Here is a 20,643-nt window from a genome sequence, read left to right as displayed (position 1 = left end):
AAGAAGATGAGCAGCTACAGCTACAGCTTTCCTTGCGAAGGCCGCCGCGCAAAAAAGTTACTCCAATAGAAAAAGACCAAATTCAATCTCTCTCATCATACATGATTTCGTCAATTAACCTAATCCCCTTTCTCTCAACCACCATTCTCACCTAATCATCTCTCTCTAAAAACCAACCCCTTGCCGATGGCCACCGTATCAGATACCGCCCCCATGCTTGGCCAGGCGCGGCGGAGCGGCAGCAAAACCATCCATCCCGCCTCACTGGAATCTCCATCCCCCGCCTCACCCTTCAGGGAGGTGAAACATTTCAAGAAATGGTTTTCATGGCTGATCCCCACCTTCGTCGTCGCAAACATAGTCATGTTCGTCATCTCCATGTATGTCAACAATTGCCCCAAAAATTCCCTTTCCTGCGTCGCTCCATTTCTCGGAAGGTTTTCTTTTCAGCCATTTAAGGAAAACCCCCTCCTTGGACCGTCGTCTTCGGCGTAAGCTCTTTAATTTGAGCTCTGTTGCTTCAATTTTGGATTACTAGGGTTTTGGTGAGAAAAGTGGTTTATTTGTGTAATTGAATGATGGAAAATTGTTTATATACTTGGATTGGAGCTAATCTGTGATAAGACTTGGCTGACTTGCATAAGTATGGATTCATAATTGATGGTTGACATTTGAAGAGCGATCTTGTGGTTTAGGTTATTGAAGATGGGAGCTTTAGATGTGAGTAGAGTTGTGGATAGACACCAAGGGTGGCGCCTCATCACTTGTATGTGGTTACATGGTGGGCTCTTTCACTTACTTGCAAACATGTTGAGCCTCATAGTTATTGGCATCCGCCTCGAGCAAGAATTTGGATTTGGTGAGTCAACAACACCAATTCATCCCTCTGTTTATGATAATGATGCTCATGTTTAGTTGTCTATAGAGTAAATGTAGCAGCATCACTGTACTTGATAAAGACAGGGTTTATTGTCATCTTTGTGTGAGGATGTATTATTTGCATCATTGAATTGCATCTTCGGATCTTCCTCCAGATCGCCTTATAGGAAGTAAAGGACTTGTGATTATTTTGCAATTCTAGGGTGCCATAGCATTTGCTCACATCTCTATCAAGATCGGCAGACTTGTCCCTGTAGGCTGAGGTTGACAGATTGATAATTATATCATCAACACTTGCAACAATATTTACTTGTAGTTGGTTATCATCATCTACTTGTATTAAATGCTGTATAATTGTAGCTGTACATAGCTTTCGCCCACTGAACTTGGCCTATTCACTACACATGTTGGTTTATGTCCCCCATCCTTTTATTTTAGATAGCCTTGTGCTACGGATGTCTTGTGCTTTCTATATTGAAACCGGCCTATTCACTACACATGTTGGTTTATGTCCCCCATCCTTTTATTTAGATAGCCATGTGCTACGGATGTCTTGTGCTTCACTTATTGAACTCGGCCTATTCACTACACATGTTGGTTTATGTCCCCCATCCTTTTATTTTAGATAGCCATGTGCTACGGTCTACGGATGTCTTGTGCTTCACATATTGAACTCGGCCTATTCACTACACATGTTGGTTTATATCCCCCGTCCTTCTAATTTAGATAGCCATGTGCTACGGATGTCTTGTGCTTTCCATATTAAACCTATGTGATCATGTTCGTTCCATTGACTTCTCTTCATCATAATCATGCCATACCTTCACTAGAAACACATGCCAGTTCTGTACTTGGATACTTAGATATATATCGAGTTTCAGCAACAAGGCACCCTATTTCCTCTAAAAATTAGTAGTTATTTGTTAATATTTGATAAGGCATGATGTTATGAACGATATTTACAGTGCGCGTCGGTCTCCTCTATCTCATCTCTGGATTGGGTGGAAGTGTGCTATCCGCTCTCTTTATCCAAAGCAATATATCTGTTGGGGCGTCTGGTGCTCTGTTTGGTTTATTGGGAGGAATGTTGGCAGAGCTAATTGTTAACTGGACCATATACGCTAACAAGGTACTGATTCTATCCAATGGCAACTAAACTTTATCCAAGTCTCAATGTTTCGCTGACACATGGTCGTTCACAACTTAAAATGATCATGCAGCTTGCCGCTTTAACCACCCTCGTGATAATCATTGCTATCAACTTAGCTGTGGGAATCCTCCCGCACGTGGACAACTTCGCCCATATTGGAGGGTTTCTCTCGGGTTTCCTTCTTGGTTTCGTATTTCTGATCCGCCCGCATTTTGGATGGGTTAACCGGAGATACGGCCCTGCTGGGCACCCTTCACAATCATCAGGTGCTAAATTTAAGACTTACCAGTACGTGCTATGGGTGCTCTCACTGATCCTTCTCATTGTTGGGTAAGCATCTGTCTTTTCTATCCAAATTTTTCCGATAAATACCTCCATTATTTAGTCTTATCCCGTGTGCCATGTAGGTTCACCGTGGGGATGGTGCTGCTTCTCCGTGGTGTCGATCTAAACGATCACTGCTCCTGGTGCCATTACCTAAGCTGCGTTCCCACTTCAAGATGGAGCTGCAACACGGAACCCATCTCGTGTCAGGTGAGGAGCCACCCGACATCCCTCTCCAATGGCGCTCGCTTGTCTTGTAATTTTATTGTATTGGTAAATGATAAATCTTTTGTTGAACTGCAGGCGGTATCGATTGGGAACGAGTACACCTTAACATGCTCAAACAACGGAAGAAACAGTACGTATACACTATTCAATCCGTCACAGAGTCAAATTCAAGGATTGTGCGCAGAGCTCTGTCGGTGATCGGATGGCTCCTCCATTGGCCGTCGTCTCATCTCTCAGGTTCACTGGTGTTTATACAGTTTGATGGATCTGTTGTTTTGTGCATAAATATATCGAAAACGAGCTGCCGCTTCGTTGGCTGGAGCCGTTACTCGTCAGGCTCATTGCATGCAATTCTTTGTAAATTAACAGCTGTAGTCCGTTTATTTGTTTATCTTGTTTTTATGAAATGTGACTTTTCTTTTGTGTGTGAATCTTGTCGGAGTAGATTTTGGTTCTACCAAGGCAGAGTTTCAGCATATGAGATTTATGTACTATAACATTTTTGTTTTATGTTTTTGAATTTCCATTTACGTTTTTGCTGACTAAGATTTTCAAACATACTCCCTTCATCTAAAAAAAATAAATTGCGGATGCTCTTCTAGCATATTTTTGGCTTGCACGAATATTTTCCACACTTCAAGAAAACCTGACGTGTAACATTTTGATATCAATATCTATATCAATGTGACAACATCAGTACAACAGCCTGCTCACAATAATTATGTCAGTAGTAGTATATTTTAAAATCAGTAATTGAAATAAAATTATAAATATGTAAGATAATTTTTTGATTTTTCTCTTTTACTTTTTATTCTTCACCTTTGATATTTTCTTTCTCTCAAATTAATCTTTTGCAACAATTTTTCTTCTACTTCTCTTGTTTCAGCTTCCTTATCTGAAAAATGGTCTGCTTCTAAGCTGATTTAATAAGGACAACATATGATATTGTACAAAATATATGTGCTAGGGGCTTTAAGCCATACACCAATAGATGTATCCGCGAGTGCTATACAATGTTATTTGGTCTTAGGCTAGTTTTTTGTAAAGTGAATGGAGAAATTTTTTTCATACCACATCATTTTTGTATTACTGGAAAATTTTGAATATACCTTCTTTTGCCACTAATAATTGACGTTAATACCCTCTAATTTTATTTATTAATTTTCTTAATTTAAATATAATTAATGTGGCATTATTTCAACCACTGGATCTTCTAATCTAATGACTAATTAGTCTTAGTTTGAGATTGCTAATTAGTTAGCAATTGATCACTCCCTTCTATCTATATACGTTAAACCCAATGCAAAAAAATGTTTTCCATCAGAATTTTTATATCATAATTAAGTTTAGCAATTTGCAGAGCATAAAAATTAGTTTTAAAAACTAGTGATTCTCGGTGTACTAGCTAAACCCAATGGCATTAAGTAGTGGAGAGTATTGAATTTCGACAATGTGACATGTTGTGGTCGCAACAAATTTATTTTGAAATATGCAAGTAGTCGTTGAATTCAGAAATCCCAGTTACAATTAATTTGCTCTTCCAATAATAGAGAATGCAACAAAAACACACTTGTGTAGTTAATAAGAACAACTGCTATTATACATTTATACCTACGACGGAACGGCTATATAATATAGCCTAGATTGAAATTACATATATGTTCCTTCATTTTTTTAGTTTTTACACCGAAATGTATAGTATCACATGGAGACAAGATTTAAACCCAAGACCTTTCACTAAGGAGCAAGGACGAAGCCAAGAATTCTATAGAGATGGGCCAAAAATATATAAAAGGATATTTTAAGGATTAGAGAAGGGGCATATATAAAGGATATTTCAAAAAAATTTAAAATTAATCATCAAAATAATATAAATGTTTTTTTTTGAGGTGGGGCATTTGCTCCTTGTGAAGCTAATATAGATCCGTCCCTGCTAAGGAGAGTGTTGTGTTATTCGAGCACATGAAGTTGGCATCCAATAACTCCGCGCATACATGATTTGAAGTTTGAACTCAATACATCTTTCTAAGATATTTTATGAGACAATTTTATGATGTCTCGTAATATCTTTGTCTCTTAAATTAGGTCTCATTAATAATTTCTTTTAATTAATAGATTATACTTGTAGCATTATATCGAATTTTCAATCAATTATTGTCCATGAACTTGTTCTATTCGTATCAAGTTTTTACCTTGTTGGGCGGCAAAGTTGAGCTTCAACTTTTATCAAATGGATACTTTTAAATTTTGTAAGTTGTTTCCATTTGTTGAAAGATTACAAAACAGCTGAAATTATTCCGCCAGTCTCACAAGGGATTTGTTCTCTATTCTTCTTTTGTCCCTTTCAAAATTATAATCTTCCTTTTTTCTACTGATGAATGTAATAAATTTAAAGATTTTAAACTTTTTTTAAAAAAAAAAACATCAAGAACTTGATTCAGATGGCCGCTAAATTTAATGCGGATAATTAAATGTATAACACAAATAAATAGTAGTACTACAAATTATATTTATAAATTTTATAATTTTGGAACATGAAGTCACTACTATATATATACAAATTGGGACAATAATTCAATAATAAGCCCTAAATATTTATTAAAGCAAAGTAGATTCGCATATCGAGCCATTCAATTTGCTATTCAATCATAGACCATGAATTAAAATAATAGAGATCCAATTACACAGACATAATTTTCTGACAATTTATAACAGACTTGGTAGCATCCGTCCCCTAATTTTTGAGTCATTCTATAGGGCGCCGCAATCTCTCTCTCATGAACCCTAAAATAAGTAGAAAATCAGTTATTCCATTAAAAATCTCGATTTTTTTTGGGAATTATGATAAAACGGGTGTAAAATGAATAAGAAATGAGTGTATTTAGATATAAATTTAGAATATTAAAAATAATTTAATAAACAAATCAAATTATTATTGTCGCCTGCGGAGAACTGCCTCTGGGCCCGACTTCACACCACAAGAAGGTAGAACGGTTGGCCGCATCTCCGTGCAATGGAGCAGTGTCTAGGACGACTCCATTGTGAATGGCCTTGAGCATAAGAAAATCGCGTGACATGTCTCATAATTACACGTTTTCCGCAGCGCACGAAGGGCGGGCGCTCTCTAACAAAATACGAGATCAAAACATTATTTATATTAAATGCATATTAGTAGTTATAAATATGCAAGATATATATATCACGTGTTGCGGTCCTGTCCAAGGCACAAAGTATATATATGAATGTAGCTATGGATTTATGGAGAAATTTCGAACAATGTGTGTGCAGTTATTTTTGCAAATTTAATTTAGTGATACTACTAAAATAGGTGACGCGATGTCTCACTATTATGTTTGTAGTGCTCTTTAATTCGATTTTCATCTTGTATAAATGAGATTCACTTTTATATCAACGTATTTCCTGCATTTCAGAAAATCAAAGTAATCACTTGGGTTTTCCATATTAATCTCGAAACAACGTATACGGAGTATTAATTATCTATTTTTTGAAAGCATTGAACTAAATGATAGTACTCCTATACAACTATATATGGTGGCATTCGGTTGCCATGACTAATAATCATGAGACTATTCATCTAGAATTAAGTTGTGGGATTATTTTAGTTGGAGAGGGGAGACTATGACTAATTATTATGAGACTATCCATCTAGGATTAAATTGTAGGGTTCAATCTTATGAACCAAACATGATACATATTTAATTATGAGATTTAATTTTGGCAACCGAACACCCCTATGTCTCCTATGTCTATGTGTAAGAATTAATCAAACGTGTCGAAGTTTTAAATGGAGGGAAGCTTACTACTGGGCGACGACATGGATTGGTCGAAGCCACTTACATATAAAAGATTTAACATGAAGAGAAAAATATATATATACAAACAGATTTCATTCAATTTTGACCGATCAAATAAATCACAAAGTCAAGAATTACAATAGTGACACTACTTGTTTGAAATATGACTATTTAATATGCCCCTTGTAACAACTTATAGTGATTATTGAAAAATAAATAACATTGAGCCCATATGTTCAAAAAATGGATATTGTAGATGAGATGCAGGGAGAGAGAGGGTAAGATAAATGGTGAAGAGAGAATGAAAGAGAAACAATGAATGTGATATTCGAAGAAAAATAGATAATGAGATAATGTAAATGTAATACTTGTATAGGATGCCACCACCCCTTAAAATAACATCATGCCACCATTTCTAGCCAATCATTTATAAATGTGGACGAATAATAAGCTGCCACGTAGCAAAAAAAATTAAAAAAAATCTGAAAAAGACAGCCAGCAATTTGTTGGTTTTTATCCAGCAATTTTTCTTGTCCAGCAATATCCGACACGCTATACAACAATCTATAGATTGTTGTGTAGTGTTTGTAATATTGTTGTGTAACGTTTATAATATTGTTGTATAAGTGGTGTCACGGTGTCACTTTAAGAGGGATTGTCATTTTAACACAAACTATATATGTAATACTTATATATGTCTAAGGACTATCTACGATATTAAAATTCACGATTATTCAATTGTCTATGAATTGTTTTTGTAGTACACTCTTTGAACAGATAAGTGGAGTATGTATTTGTATGGTACCAACACCTGAATGTTGAACTAAAATAAAAAAATAAAAATAAAAATTGGAGAGGCTTGTACTTGACATTATTTTTTATTGGGGATACTTCGAATTGAATTACCAATCGATGGCCCAGACTCCGCATTCTGTATTTTATAGCGAATGATAACGAGCACATATTAATAAGGTAAATTCTGACTAAAGTCAACTTCAAGTTATTGTAAAATAGTGTATTAATTACAAAAATAATATATCACCGGCCACTAATTTAAAATAGTTGTCAAAATAATGGTAAAATAATACAGTATATTTTTGCTAATGAAGTGGTACGGAGACATTGGGAATCAAAGTACATGCAGCCTCCATCGAATCAAATTTGTTCCAAAGGAATGAAGAAATTAGTACTCCATTTTTCATTTTTCAATTATAATTTTGTTTATATAATGAAACGCCTATATTTTTAAAAACAATATAGGATAATATAATCACTAATCCATTATATACTAAGATAGTAAGATAGATTGTTATTTTAGGATATATACCAAAGTCGTATTATTTTTATCATTTGATTCAATATGTTTACTAGAAAATCTTTGGTCCTCGTTACTTTTTACTATTAAGAAAGTGAAATATACTCATTTTGTCCTATAAATTAGTAGTAATACGTACAATATACATACATTGTGTATGAAGAAACTAACATTAACAATATAGTTGCATATTAGCTTGTGATTTGATCACTAGATAACGTACTCTCGAATGGTCAAAGCCGTAAACAATAAAATATTGTGTATACATCATTTTGTTTTCTAATTCTTGCTTACTTACCACTTTATCTTTATAATTATTCTCTATAATTTGAAAATTCTGACTCCTGCATGTGATAATCATTAGCTGATAGTAACTCAAGTGGCACACTTGCACTCATTGACCATAAAATCGATCAGTTTGAGATTAATAAGTAATTTTTGTATTTTCTCACACACACACAAAAAAAAGCATGTGTAAACTACAAACAAAACTATAACAAACAATGATCTGGATCTCCATGAATTTGACCAAAAATGTAGTACTAAATGAGTAAATTAACAAAAAATGTAATTCGATACTTTTAACCAAAAATAGCATTGATATGAAATGAACCCTTCGTGTGTCAAAAGATAATTTTAACCAAAAATAGCAAAAGATAGTTTTTTCTTTTTCATACTAAAATATAGTATAACGTGTCATCATGTATTTAATGTATGAGATTATAAATGGATTATTGCAAAATGAGAACAATTTTATTTTAGAATAGGGGGTGACATACACATTCACATGTGTAAACGTGGAGGGAAGGATAGGGGTTGGAGCAAATTTGGTGGGCAGTTCACATGTGTTAGCATGGCCAATGAATTTTGTAAATTTAAATAGAATGACTCATCAAATCTTGCCAATATCATCTTTTTTTGCCTGTTTAGATCCGCCTGCCTATTTTAAATGCTCTTCCACCATCCCCAACGGTATCACCACCATTTTTATTTCACCAATCTAACTTCATTATGTCTTATTTTGTTTTGTATATTTCGTTTCATTTTAATGTCTTGAAATTTTCTATTAATATTGCAAATTATGTAAATTATCAAAGCATGGTTTGTTATTTATTCATGTTTCTGAAGTTGTAAAAAAAGTGAATTAATCGAACTCTATTTTTTAAAATGATTTGTAGAATTAATGCCGTGGATATTAATTTTGAGGTATTAGAATTAAAATAAATGCAACATAGTATTTGACTATTTGTCAACTTTGAATTTGAATTATAGTAGAAAAAAATGTGTGGCCATTCGAGTGTACCACATTAATGTCTCTTCATTACGCCTAATATAATTGGGTATAATTGGATTTTGATGGTTGAGTACAACCATGGGCAAATTGATTATAGTGGAAATTATGCTTCCAAATAAACCATATTCTCTCTTTTTGTCTATACTTAATTAGAGATAACATTGTAGGTCCAAAACTATACTCTATTTAGTGATAAGAGATAGTTAGGTCTCATATAATACATCGCTATAAAACGAAATTAACATTCGTGGCACTTGGCCTTAAAATTAATTACTAATACTACTACATAAATTGAATAGATTATAGAAAAGTTAGTACTAATATTTAAAAAATAAATAGGGAGTATATAATACTACACCTCGCAAAATGTATTCTCTGAATATTATCATTATTAGTATGATTTTTATTGTTATAAGCTGTATAAATTAATAAAATAAAATACACGACCAAAACATACACTAGATCTTGCAAAATTCAATTAGTGGCGGTTTAATAATGAGATGAACGCGCTATAAATATTCTTGTGGCAAAGAATAACAAATATGAATTCCACAAACGGTCATTAGATCGAGTTATTTTCCTAATACTGATAATTTAGTAATAAATACATATAATCAAGTAATCAACTAGCACCACCCAATTTTTTATTTTCGACTTACTTTTAAGTATTATTACATAGTAATACGTTCATTTGTAGTAATATAGAAAAATCATAAATATTTGAACGCTTGCGTGGAAGAAACATCGTCACATTAACTTTCGATCCTATAATTACTTTCAAACATGCATATTTTGCTACAAATCGATACAGCCCTATGATTGTAATGATGTATACGATTTGTCTAAGATTAAAATTGCTAGTATTTTTTTAAAGCAATTACTACTATTCAATAAGTTGGCCTTTCTAGCGTATTTCGAGGTTAAATCATAGTAATAATGATACTATATTGATGAACAATACTTAATTACCAATTTGACCAGTAAATAAAAGCAGCACATGGGCAGTTTGAGAATGAGAATCGACGGGGCACAATAGTAATTTTGAGAATTGATCATATCGTCGGTTCGCATGTGGAGTGGGCTTATCATATAGTTGGAGCTTCCAAATTAAAGTAGTACCAAATTGAACTCCATTTTTTTTATTTATATACTATACCATACATTAGTAATTTTTTAAAATCCCTAGGCATTTGAGTGCACATGATTTTCTGCAATGCAGTTGATGTGACGCTATTTTCGTATTATTTGCGACACACGATTATATATAGTATTCACGGTTTATGAAATCAGTTGGATTTCATTATTGCGTTTTGTTTTACGTAAAATATTTCGTCATACCAAATTCAATTATCACATACGTGCAGGCTTGCAGTGTGCATGGATAATAATAAATAGTACTATTATAAAAGGAATATTAGTTTGAAGTTTGAAGGGACGGGGTGGAACATAGTATATTACATGAATTAATTATTATTATTATTATTTCTTAAAAACCAATATAAGTATTTTAGTGAGGAACATATTACTATTATATTTCAATATACATTGTTTCCCCTAAGAAAGGGCAGAGGAAATGTGAATTAAGCCGGGTGTATCGATGGCTTTCCTTTTTCGCAAAGGCAGCAAACAGTTGTGATTGGTGGAGAGTAAATGTAGTGCTGCCTAATCCGATTAATCTAATACTCAGGTGAATCAATTTAATTTGTAAAACAATTGTTAAAATTTCAGTATTAACGAGATGGGCCCATTTTCAGTAAAATTTATTACCTTGCGCGTTCTTTGTTTTTGGAACTTAATTTGGGTTGGTTAGATTTAATAAATTTGGAAATCATTGTTATTAATGCTCTTAGTTGTCTACACAAAAAAATCGACTACCACAATAAAAGTTTTCGAACTGAATCATGGTGGTTTTATTGGTTAAAATTGTTCTTCTACGCCGCGTTGAGTATACAGAATGTAATTTTTCTTAAGTTAAAATATGATCTTATCATAGGGGAGTGTTATATTGCTAACTCAACACATATTTTTAATTATAATTAAATAATAGTAGCCATGAGATATTCAAATTATTAAGGGCATAGATTATCAATCCCGAAATGTCAATACGATCAACAAAAACGTCAATAAAGCCATATAATTAATTCCAAAAAATATCAATAGAGGTATTAATGTCAATTAACTACAAAATTAGTTACAACTAACTTTTAAAAGAAATCCCAAAACTTTATCATATAACATATATCAAATTAAAGATAATTTTATAAGGATTCCAACGATATCCTACATGCATATGTTCCGACGTCAAAATTTGAAAAAGAATTCAATTTTTTTTTTAATTTTTTCGTATAGCAGAAAATGTCAACATACTATATAAAATATGTCAATATAATACATGTAGAATGTCAATATAAGCCATGAGTTAACATTCATAAAACATTGTGTTGACATTCTCAAAGCATTGTGTTGATATTTTCGAAACACTATATTGACATTTTCATCCAAAATCCTATGACCTTAAATTAGTTGTAGTTAGCAATTAAATAATGAGTTAGCAATTGATCACTCCCCCTTATAATAGAATATGTAGAATATTTGAGAGGCCATGGCCATTTGAATATTGTGTCATCGCTTCGATTATATTTATGTCATTAATCTCGTGCTATACATTTGTTATTTGTCACATAAATAACGTCTTTGTATCACATTTTCTTACATAGTTAGGATCACACACGATAAGGGGACGCGTGAGTCATATTTCTTTTCTGACTATCCTATTATAAGTCGGTCCTTTTCATTTTTGTTAAAAATAAAAAATATTTACTCATTCTTACTTTTAGCTCTAATACTTTATTCTCATTTAACCCTCTGCTTTATCTCTTTCCTTTAGCTCTAATACTTTATTCTCATTTTACTCTCTGCTTTATCTCTTTCCTAAAATATTTTGCTCCAGTTAGTACTACTTTTTTTCTAAATAGTGTCTAAAAAAAAGTAGTCCACCTCTGTAGTGGTATATTTTGGAGAGAAGGATTAGTGGTATATTTTGTGCGCATTTTGTACATTAGTCCATATATGAATAATAAGTTTATATGTTTGCGCGAATTCAATGTGAGTCAAATATTAGGAGTTGCCATTTTATCATTCATTTCAGAAACTTATGAGTCTAATCAAACTTTTTAACAATAACTATACTCTCATTAATGAGGACATACCGAAATTGGAATAAATTCCAACCTCCATTAATCAAAATTGACCGAGTTCAGTGATAAACAAAATTGACCCGATTCCAATTAATAAACGAATATCCTTACTCCTTGAATATAATTTTTTAAAAAAATCACCGAAACGCCGTAGAATTGCAATTTGGATGATATAATAAAAAGGGGGCGGCATTTATGAAGGCGAAAAAATGACAGCCCCTACCCTTGTTGCCTTGTTCCCTCCACCATAAGTAGCCCCCTCTCCTTCCCCAAAACCCTCCAGGTCTCTCCAGCTCAAAAATGGCAGCTCTTCTCCTCTGCATTGCCACCATCCTCTGCTTCCTCACCTCCGCCCAAGCCAGGATCCCCGGCGTCTACACCGGCACCCCCTGGCAACCCGCCCACGCCACCTTCTACGGCGGCAGCGACGCCTCCGGCACCATGGGTACCTACGCACATTTCATTTCTATTTTCATTTTTGGTTCCCTCAAATTTTGTTATGTTGCAGGCGGCGCGTGCGGGTACGGCAACCTGTACAGCCAGGGGTACGGCGTCAACACGGCGGCGCTGAGCACGGCGCTCTTCAACAACGGGCTGAGCTGCGGGGCGTGCTTCGAGATCAAGTGCGACGCGGCGCAGGACGCCAAGTCCTGTAACCCGGGCAACCCCTCCATCCTCATAACCGCCACCAATTTCTGCCCGCCAAACTTTGCCCTGCCCAACGATAACGGCGGCTGGTGTAACCCGCCCCGCACCCACTTCGACCTTGCCATGCCTATGTTCCTCAAGATCGCGCAGTACCGCGCCGGCATCGTTCCCGTCAATTTCCGCCGGTATAATCTAATTGCCTACTTTTTTATTTACTATACATACATGTTATTATGTTACTATTACATTCATAACTAGTGTTATTTGCTAAATTAGAAATGTCGTTTTCTAGGTGAAAACTATATAAACTTACATAAAAATTTTATTTGACACCTGGTATGCCTAGTTAATTACAATTTCAAAAATATAATGGTTTCTTAAAATGATTTAGTTCCATATGTGATTTCGTATTGCTTTTGTGAATAATTGTCAGTGTAACAAGTTTTTTCATAGTTTGGTCTTGTGATATTCACACTTCTCCTCAGCTAAATCTAATGATTTCTAGTATTGGCCCAAAAATGTACTCCTAGAATTCAATTTTGTTACATATGTTTATTTTTCCATGAGCTTCGAATTATAATTAATTTGTTGGAGTACTAAAAAATGTTTTTTTTGGGCTATAAACTAGTCGGTTCTAGGTAGGAGTAGTTACTTTTAAGTTTTAAACTAACAGAATCCCTTCCACCTACTTTTTACTGCTACATTATTCCGGTTTCCGGTGACGTGAATGGACTATTTTGCCCCTCTAGTAAGCATACATGCAACATTGCCATGTCCGTGACGATTCTCAGTTTTGCTAGTGTATGAAATTTGCTGTTGTTGTAAATGTATTTTGACACAAATTGTTGTGTCGGACGGCATCTCTATACCTAAATTACTAAAATACCCTTTTAAGCTATACACCCACAACTACTTTAAGTTATTGTCCTCCCAACTAACTCGTACAAATTGGTCATTGCATCATTGTACGGTTGTACCTACCTTTTTTAGGGGAGGTTATTGTTCATTCAATTTCCGTTATGTCTCCCATCAATTTTTAATAATTTCTCAATTATTTAATCACTTGTTTATTGTTTTGCAGGATACCGTGCAGGAAGCAAGGAGGCATCAGATTCACGATCAACGGCTTCCGTTACTTCAACCTGGTTCTGGTCACCAACGTTGCGGGTGCAGGGGATATCGTGCGCGTGAGCATCAAGGGAAAGAACATGCAGTGGATAGCCATGAGCCGTAACTGGGGGCAAAACTGGCAATCCAGCGCCAATCTTGTGGGCCAGGCCCTCTCCTTCAGAGTTTTCGGCAGCGACCGACGCTCGTCCACCTCTCTCGACGTGGCGCCCGCTAATTGGCAGTTCGGCCAGACCTTCTCTGGAAAGAATTTCAGGGTCTGAAAACCACCCTAAAAATGGTTGGGAATTCTTGGAATTTGCAACGGAGTCCTCCGTCTTTATCTATTTTTCGCTATTCCCCTAGAAGAAAGATATTATTAGGAAATGTGTGGAGAAGAAAGTATAAATGAAGTAAAGTGTGTGGAGGCTGAAGCGGCTGCAGGGAAAAATAGATGTAGCCCGCAGCTTCTGATTATAAATTTATAATGTAGTAGTACAATATTGGTAAGGAGAAAAAATGTTTCTTCTTTTTATAATTTTTTATTTTTCTTTATTGTTGTAAGGTGTTTGGAAAATTAATAAATGTTTGGTTTATTTCATGCTTGTAACGTACGACGCTAAATTTGATACAAATCATTAATTCAAGTTATCATTTTAATATTGTAATAATTCATTATATAATGGCACAAAGATGAAGGCTCAACCATATCACTGCCTACACAATTCAAAGCTGCTGTATTTGTTGACGGATGCCTTCAATATCTCTGAGAAAATGTTATTTACTCATCATAAAGTACTGAGCAATTTTGTTTGAATACATAATGTTGGATGGATCAATCAATTTTCATGTTGTCTCTTTAAAAATATTAACGGTTGTGCATTTATTTAATTATAAAATTTTCTTATTTTCATTACAAAGGTATAAGTTCATTTTTTTCCAGAGGCTACTATTGTAATAATAAAAAAACTGCGGGAGATTTTCGAATAAACTAACACAGGATCTCTAACATTTTAAATGGGGTTATGCTAGATTGCTAGCCATAACACTTATTTTACTCTCTATTGCCCCATTATTTAAAAGAGTAAAGGCCAAAATTGGTCCTGAACATATGACCATTTTATCTTTTTGGTCCTAAACTTTATCTTTTGAATTTTTTGGTCCTGCACATATGGAAATTTGATCATTTTGGTCCTCCGTCAATAATTCCGTAAAAACTAACTGTCAACCCGATTTTGACCAAATTAAACTCTTAATTCTGATTTTTAATTCACTAATTAATCTCCTAATTATTTTAATAAATATCACATCGAGCAATTAACCGGATTTTGCCCACCCTGTCTCTGCGAGCGACTCACAACCCTCGACAGCTCCTCCTCCAACACTTCTTCCTCCTCTCGCCGCCCCTCTTACGCCGCCGCCGCAATCAAATCCCTCTTCTCCTCCACTTCCAAGCCCAAGCCCTTGAAACCCACCACTACCTTCATCCCTGAACTCCGCCGCTCCAAATCATTCTCCGCATCCAAAAATGAAGCTTTATTAGGGCAGCTATCCTTCGAAGCCCAATCTCCGTCAATTAGTATTATTTTTAATTCTAATTTTAAATGGATATTTGTTAAACTAATTAGGAGATTAATTAGTGAATTAAAAATCAGAATTAAGAGTTTAATTTGGTCAAAATCGGGTTGACCGTTAGTTTTTAACGGATCTATTGACGGAGGATCAAAATGACCAAATTTCCATATGTGCAGGACCAAAAATCCAAAAGATAAAGTTTAGGACCAAAAAGATAAAATGGTCACATGTTCAGGTCCAATTTTGGCCTTTATTCTATTTAAAAATACTACTAAGAGTATCCCCATCCGTGCTCTTAAATAAGAGCACGGAGGTGGGCCCGGACCCACTTTTACTCCTTGTCCTTAGGCAAGAGCACAACACCCACATCCGTGCTCTTCCGCAAGGACAAGCTCAAGGGTCCCACTATTCTATTATTTAATTTAAATACTTCAATTACTAAAAACATTTCTACAATATAAAAATATATTAAAATATAAAAATTACATAATTAAATCCTAAAAAATAAAAAATACATAATTAAAATTCTAAAAAATAAAAGTACATAATTAAAAGTGATTTTTTGGGTGAAAATTTGAAAAATAAATTAAAAGTGTGTAGAAAACGGATATAATTTATTGCAAAGTGGGAAAATATTTTTTTTATAATTAAAAAAATGATTTTTTAAATTAAATTCAAAATTTTAAAAAAAATTACAAAAAGAAACGAAATTGCCGTTGGCCAATCGTGTGCCGCCACGTAAGGCTGCTCAGCGGCACGGACATGCTCTTAGCTAAGAGCAGCGCCGTGCCGCTGGCACGGACGGACAGCTCGCAGCGGCGGACGGACGAGCTCGTGCTCAGCGGCACGGACGGACGGATGGACGGACGCCACCGCTGCGGATGTATTGTATTATCCGATTTAAATTATTAATCAATCCTTAAACCCTATGACCTCCGCAGACCGCAATCTTAGAAATGTGAATCTTTACTCTAGATTAAGAATTTATCCCTTATCAATTTTCTAGGCTTCTTAGTTTTACTACAACATGTTATAATTAATTAAGTGTTTATAAAGAGTAAAGGGGGGCTATGGCCATCTGATTATATTCGGCTGAAGCCTCCTTCGGAGTATTTCATTCCAAAAAACACTCCAAAACTAATTTCCAACAATATAATTTTATTTATCCTAATAATCGTTACAATCTTCCTTCATTTCGATTTATTTATTTAATTTTCTTTTTTATTTTAGAATAATTGATGAAAAAACAAGTAATACTATTGGACTTCCTTAGTGAATAGTAGTAGAATATGTACTCCCACTGTACAAAACAACATTCTTATAAAAAATGAGCAACACATTTCACTGCTTTTTCTTTTTCCACCCAATCAAAAATTCAGTTCTTACCTCGCCAAAGATTACAACAACAATTTCCAGATTCCATGAAAACTGATCATAGAACTCAAATAGGATTACAATACAAACACATGCATCACAAAATCTATAACAACACACGACTGTACAGTCTAAAACAAACTCCATCGAGTAGAAACAGCCCGGTGCTGATGCCTCATACAAAGGCCGATGGCCTCGGATAGGCGGTCGCCTTCCGTGTTTCTTGAGCACTGGTCTTGCACGTTTTAGGTTCACTGTTTGTCTGCGAACGTATCTTCAATTGGTGGTGTTTCCGGTCGTTTTTCGAGGCGTCCTTCGAGTCCTGGAGCTGCTCCAGAGCCGTCACAACCTCATCCATATTCGGCCTCGACCTGGCTTCAATGGCTAGGCATTGAAGAGCGAGTTGGGCCGCTTTTGTAGCCTGGTCCAACGAGTACTGGCCTTCGAGACGAGCATCCAGGACATGAAGGACTCGACGTTTGTTCGTGAGGTAAGGCTTTGCCCACTCGACCAGATTGTGTTCCCCCGATGGACGAGTCTTGTCTATTGCTTTCTTCCCCGATAGAATCTCAAGGAGAACAACTCCGAAGCTGTATATGTCGCTCTTGGCCGTTAAATGACCTTTTCCACAAACAGGAATCGGTTCGTTAGCTTATGTTAGAGTAATACATTGATAAAAAGAGAAACAATTTCAACATCCCCCTACCTGTGGATAGATACTCTGGAGCAGCGTATCCATAAGTTCCCATAACTCGGGTGGAGACATGACTCTTATCATCGGTTGGCCCGTCCCGGGCCAGCCCGAAATCAGAAAGTTTAGCGTTGTAGTTCTGTGATAAGAAAACAGCATCAATAACCAACTAATCGACTCAAATTCACCAAGAAGCAATAAAAACTGTCGTGAGACCACATACTGAATCAAGCAGGATATTTGAAGTCTTGAAGTCCCGATATATCACTTTCACTTCGTCGCTATGAAGAAAGGCAAGCCCCCTTGCAGCATCAAGAGCAATCTTCATTCTCAGGCTCCACGATAGTGGCTGGAAGTAAGAACCTCCTAGATCAATATTAACATGAAACGATCGATCAGTAGATTTACGAGAACATAAGAGATAAATGAAAGTAGAAAACTGATGTAGGGTTATCACTGCTCGGTAATGGTGCACTCACTCCTGAATAGGTGATTCTCCATACTACCCTTTGGCATGAACTCGTACACCAAAAGTCTGTGGTCGTCCTCCAAGCAGTAACCAATCAATTTCACGAGATTAGGATGGCGCAACTGTCCTAAATAGTTTATCTCAGCCTGCAAACGTCAAAGCACACATAAATGAAAGGATAAAAGTTAATGCTCAAAACAACACGAACTATCCTCTTTAAGTACATTTACAAGAAAGACAAATACATTTGCAGAATTCCCTGAATTTCAAGAATCTCTAAACACACCCACAACAAATATTGCTTCCTTATACGAAAATAAGGCTTAAGTGTACATACCAACCATTCTGTGTGTCCTTGCCATCCCTCTTGGTTTAGTCGCTTAACAGCTATTACTATACCAGAGCCAGCCCTAGCTGCTGCAAACGTATGCTCGTCGATCCACCCCTTGAAAACAGAACCGAAGCCACCTTCCCCGATCACACTGTCAGGGCGGAAATTTCTTGTGGCCGCCTTAAGGTCAGCGAGTGTGAAGCTTTTCATGTTTGCGGACTGCAATATTTCATCCTCACTCCGAGGAGTTGGAGGCACGGAGGTTGAAGAAGTTTTCGCACTTAAATTACTCAAGTCTGTCCCATCCCCACTAACCATTTTAGAGGAAGTGAGACCTCCATCTGCAGCCAAGCACAGCCAAAATGTTAAGAGTATTCAAGGAGATTATCACCAAAACTCAAAACATCAACCTAACTGTTCCCATATCCTTTCTAGGAACTCCACAATCAGATCTTTTAGCACGAAATAAGCCATATATATGTAAAACAAGCTGAATTTACTCATTTCCATCTATACAATAGCAAAAAAAAGTGAGTGCCCCTGTGTTGTTGATTTCTCCGAAATAGCCAAATATGGAGTGTAATCTTCTTTTTCTTTCTCGAATATATAAATTTTCTACAAACTGAGCTTCAGATGAAATCTCAAATGCAGAGCATAATGGAATTCGAAAATATGGCTTTCAGCTTTAGAGTGAGGGAGCTTCAAAATTGAATAATCTACTAATCTTCATTTACCAGAATTCGATTTGATAATTAAAAGAGGGAAGGTAAAAAGGATGTGCCTGAATGTACCTGTACCACTCTGAAATGAAGTTTCAGCCTTAATCTGGCTGCTCATGCAAATCCCCATCGAAATCCCTCGATAAATACGAGCTTGACTGAGATAGCCCAGCAAGCTCAAAACCCTAATTCAAGATTCGATTTTAACTTTCTTATTCACAATAAGCACAAAAAGGAGAAACCCACAAAGCAGCTCAGCTCTGTTTCCTGTGAGAGAGGAAGCAAAGCTCATTCACCAGCAGCAGATCTAATACCAATAATCTCTCAAGATTGTGGTAGCTTTTTTTAGTCCCCCACCTCTCTCTCTCTCTCTCTAGGTGAAGGGGATGTATAAATGAAGGATGGATAGCAAAAGATGCAATCTTTGTAAAGAAAGGGGTGACTTAGACTTTTCGTGTGTAGTTTCGAAGCTCGTGGCTTGATATAAAGAAGACGCCATTTTTGGACATTTTTTATGGCTTGCAAAATTGACTGGAATCTTGTCTTGACTCTTGTAATCTCGATTCAATGTAATCTTCTCACGCATTCCATTAACAATTTAACTTATTATGCTTCAATTAATTAGTGTGTTCTGTTAATCTATTTTGGCCGTTGAATTTATCAAAACAACTTATCGTTACATAATTCATATTTTTGGAATAATTTCGATGGCTACGAGTATGCCAAGTCAGAAATCTAATGTTCGGATATTTTGGCAAAATGCGTCGTAAGTCGAGTCTTCAAAGTTATTATCTGTATTGAATAATGTTGGAGGGTTTGTGAGACCTGACTCATGATTGTATGGAATTCTTCAATTTAGTCTTAGGTTTGTATGCAATTTGTATTAGATTTTATAACAGTCCAGATTCGTATTAAATAAAGCTAAAAGGAGACAAAAGTAACACGTGGCTGTTAAAGTGAACAGGTTTTGGATTAAATGGAAACAATTCAAATTTTATGAATATCTTTTTAATCGAGTACAAAATTAGTAGTAGTAATAGTTACTATGATTTTTTCCTTGCCAAGGGAAAAAAGATACTCATAATTGCATATGGTGTGATTATATTTGTAAACCCCACCAGATTTACCTTAAACTTGCTTGATTTCGCATGACATTTGTGGATGCAAATTGACCTTTAACAACAATTGATAAGGCAAATTATATAGCACGTGATGTTCATGACATATTTCATTTGATTTAGCATCTTCTCTTGAAAATGTTGTTAAAACTTGTATTATCATGATTTCAAATCAATTGGAACACAATGATCGTGATTTGGGGCCATTTTTATATGACAAACTAAATTACAAGTGGGGCTTAAAGTACATATTTTATAATGATTAAAGAAAAATTATTCTTGGCCACTTTGATTAAGAAGTAATTTCTTCTTTCAAGTTGTGTAAGTGCTGGTTTTTACTTTTCTTGTGCTGTCTATGTTTCTACTCCATTTGAAATGTCTTCTAAGATAAAATGATTGAATTTTTTTC

The 20,643-nt window shown here is 35.3% G+C and overlaps 3 protein-coding genes across 3 annotated transcripts; 2 read left to right on the top strand and 1 right to left on the bottom strand.

The window, feature by feature from the left end:
* Nucleotides 1–3,091, top strand: LOC125223830 (RHOMBOID-like protein 1). Its single transcript, XM_048127127.1, has 6 exons — nucleotides 1–491; nucleotides 696–859; nucleotides 1,845–2,008; nucleotides 2,100–2,359; nucleotides 2,437–2,563; nucleotides 2,657–3,091. The coding sequence occupies exons 1-6, from the start codon at nucleotides 187–189 to the stop codon at nucleotides 2,777–2,779; spliced, it is 1,143 nt and encodes a 380-aa protein (XP_047983084.1). The 5' UTR covers nucleotides 1–186; the 3' UTR covers nucleotides 2,780–3,091.
* A 9,379-nt stretch (nucleotides 3,092–12,470) lies between these two features.
* On the top strand, nucleotides 12,471–14,495 carry LOC125223412 (expansin-A6-like). The gene is made up of 3 exons (XM_048126547.1): nucleotides 12,471–12,647; nucleotides 12,711–13,035; nucleotides 13,932–14,495. Exons 1-3 carry the CDS (start codon nucleotides 12,503–12,505, stop codon nucleotides 14,239–14,241), a joined length of 780 nt encoding a protein of 259 aa, XP_047982504.1. The 5' UTR covers nucleotides 12,471–12,502; the 3' UTR covers nucleotides 14,242–14,495.
* A 2,355-nt stretch (nucleotides 14,496–16,850) lies between these two features.
* On the bottom strand, nucleotides 16,851–19,557 carry LOC125223411 (receptor-like cytoplasmic kinase 176). Its single transcript, XM_048126546.1, has 6 exons — nucleotides 19,189–19,557; nucleotides 18,404–18,738; nucleotides 18,077–18,212; nucleotides 17,821–17,963; nucleotides 17,613–17,736; nucleotides 16,851–17,527 (listed from the first exon to the last, which is right to left on the bottom strand). Exons 1-6 carry the CDS (start codon nucleotides 19,244–19,246, stop codon nucleotides 17,082–17,084), a joined length of 1,242 nt encoding a protein of 413 aa, XP_047982503.1. The 5' UTR covers nucleotides 19,247–19,557; the 3' UTR covers nucleotides 16,851–17,081.
* Nucleotides 19,558–20,643: the final 1,086 nt, after the last annotated feature.

Source organism: Salvia hispanica, chromosome 4 (genome assembly GCF_023119035.1).
Source record: "Salvia hispanica cultivar TCC Black 2014 chromosome 4, UniMelb_Shisp_WGS_1.0, whole genome shotgun sequence".
In the NCBI taxonomy this organism is placed as follows: Eukaryota; Viridiplantae; Streptophyta; class Magnoliopsida; order Lamiales; family Lamiaceae; genus Salvia; species Salvia hispanica.
Note: the sequence above shows the minus strand (reverse complement) of the source record. Positions and strands in the feature narration are given on the sequence as shown.

What these genes read in the sequence shown, in the direction of transcription:
- LOC125223412 (XM_048126547.1), top strand. Translation starts at nt 12,503, where the DNA reads ATGGCAGCTCTTCTCCTCTGCATTGCCACCATCCTCTGCTTCCTCACC. An exon ending in CGACGCCTCCGGCACCATGG is followed by an intron (nt 12,648 to 12,710) that starts GTACCTACGCAC and finishes GTTATGTTGCAG; the next exon opens with GCGGCGCGTGCGGGTACGGC. An exon ending in GTTCCCGTCAATTTCCGCCG is followed by an intron (nt 13,036 to 13,931) that starts GTATAATCTAAT and finishes ATTGTTTTGCAG; the next exon opens with GATACCGTGCAGGAAGCAAG.
- LOC125223830 (XM_048127127.1), top strand. Translation starts at nt 187, where the DNA reads ATGGCCACCGTATCAGATACCGCCCCCATGCTTGGCCAGGCGCGGCGG. An exon ending in CTTGGACCGTCGTCTTCGGC is followed by an intron (nt 492 to 695) that starts GTAAGCTCTTTA and finishes CTTGTGGTTTAG; the next exon opens with GTTATTGAAGATGGGAGCTT. An exon ending in CGGAACCCATCTCGTGTCAG is followed by an intron (nt 2,564 to 2,656) that starts GTGAGGAGCCAC and finishes GTTGAACTGCAG; the next exon opens with GCGGTATCGATTGGGAACGA.
- LOC125223411 (XM_048126546.1), bottom strand. Translation starts at nt 19,246, where the DNA reads ATGGGGATTTGCATGAGCAGCCAGATTAAGGCTGAAACTTCATTTCAG. An exon ending in TTCATTTCAGAGTGGTACAG is followed by an intron (nt 18,739 to 19,188) that starts GTACATTCAGGC and finishes GCTTGGCTGCAG; the next exon opens with ATGGAGGTCTCACTTCCTCT. An exon ending in AAGGACACACAGAATGGTTG is followed by an intron (nt 18,213 to 18,403) that starts GTATGTACACTT and finishes TGACGTTTGCAG; the next exon opens with GCTGAGATAAACTATTTAGG.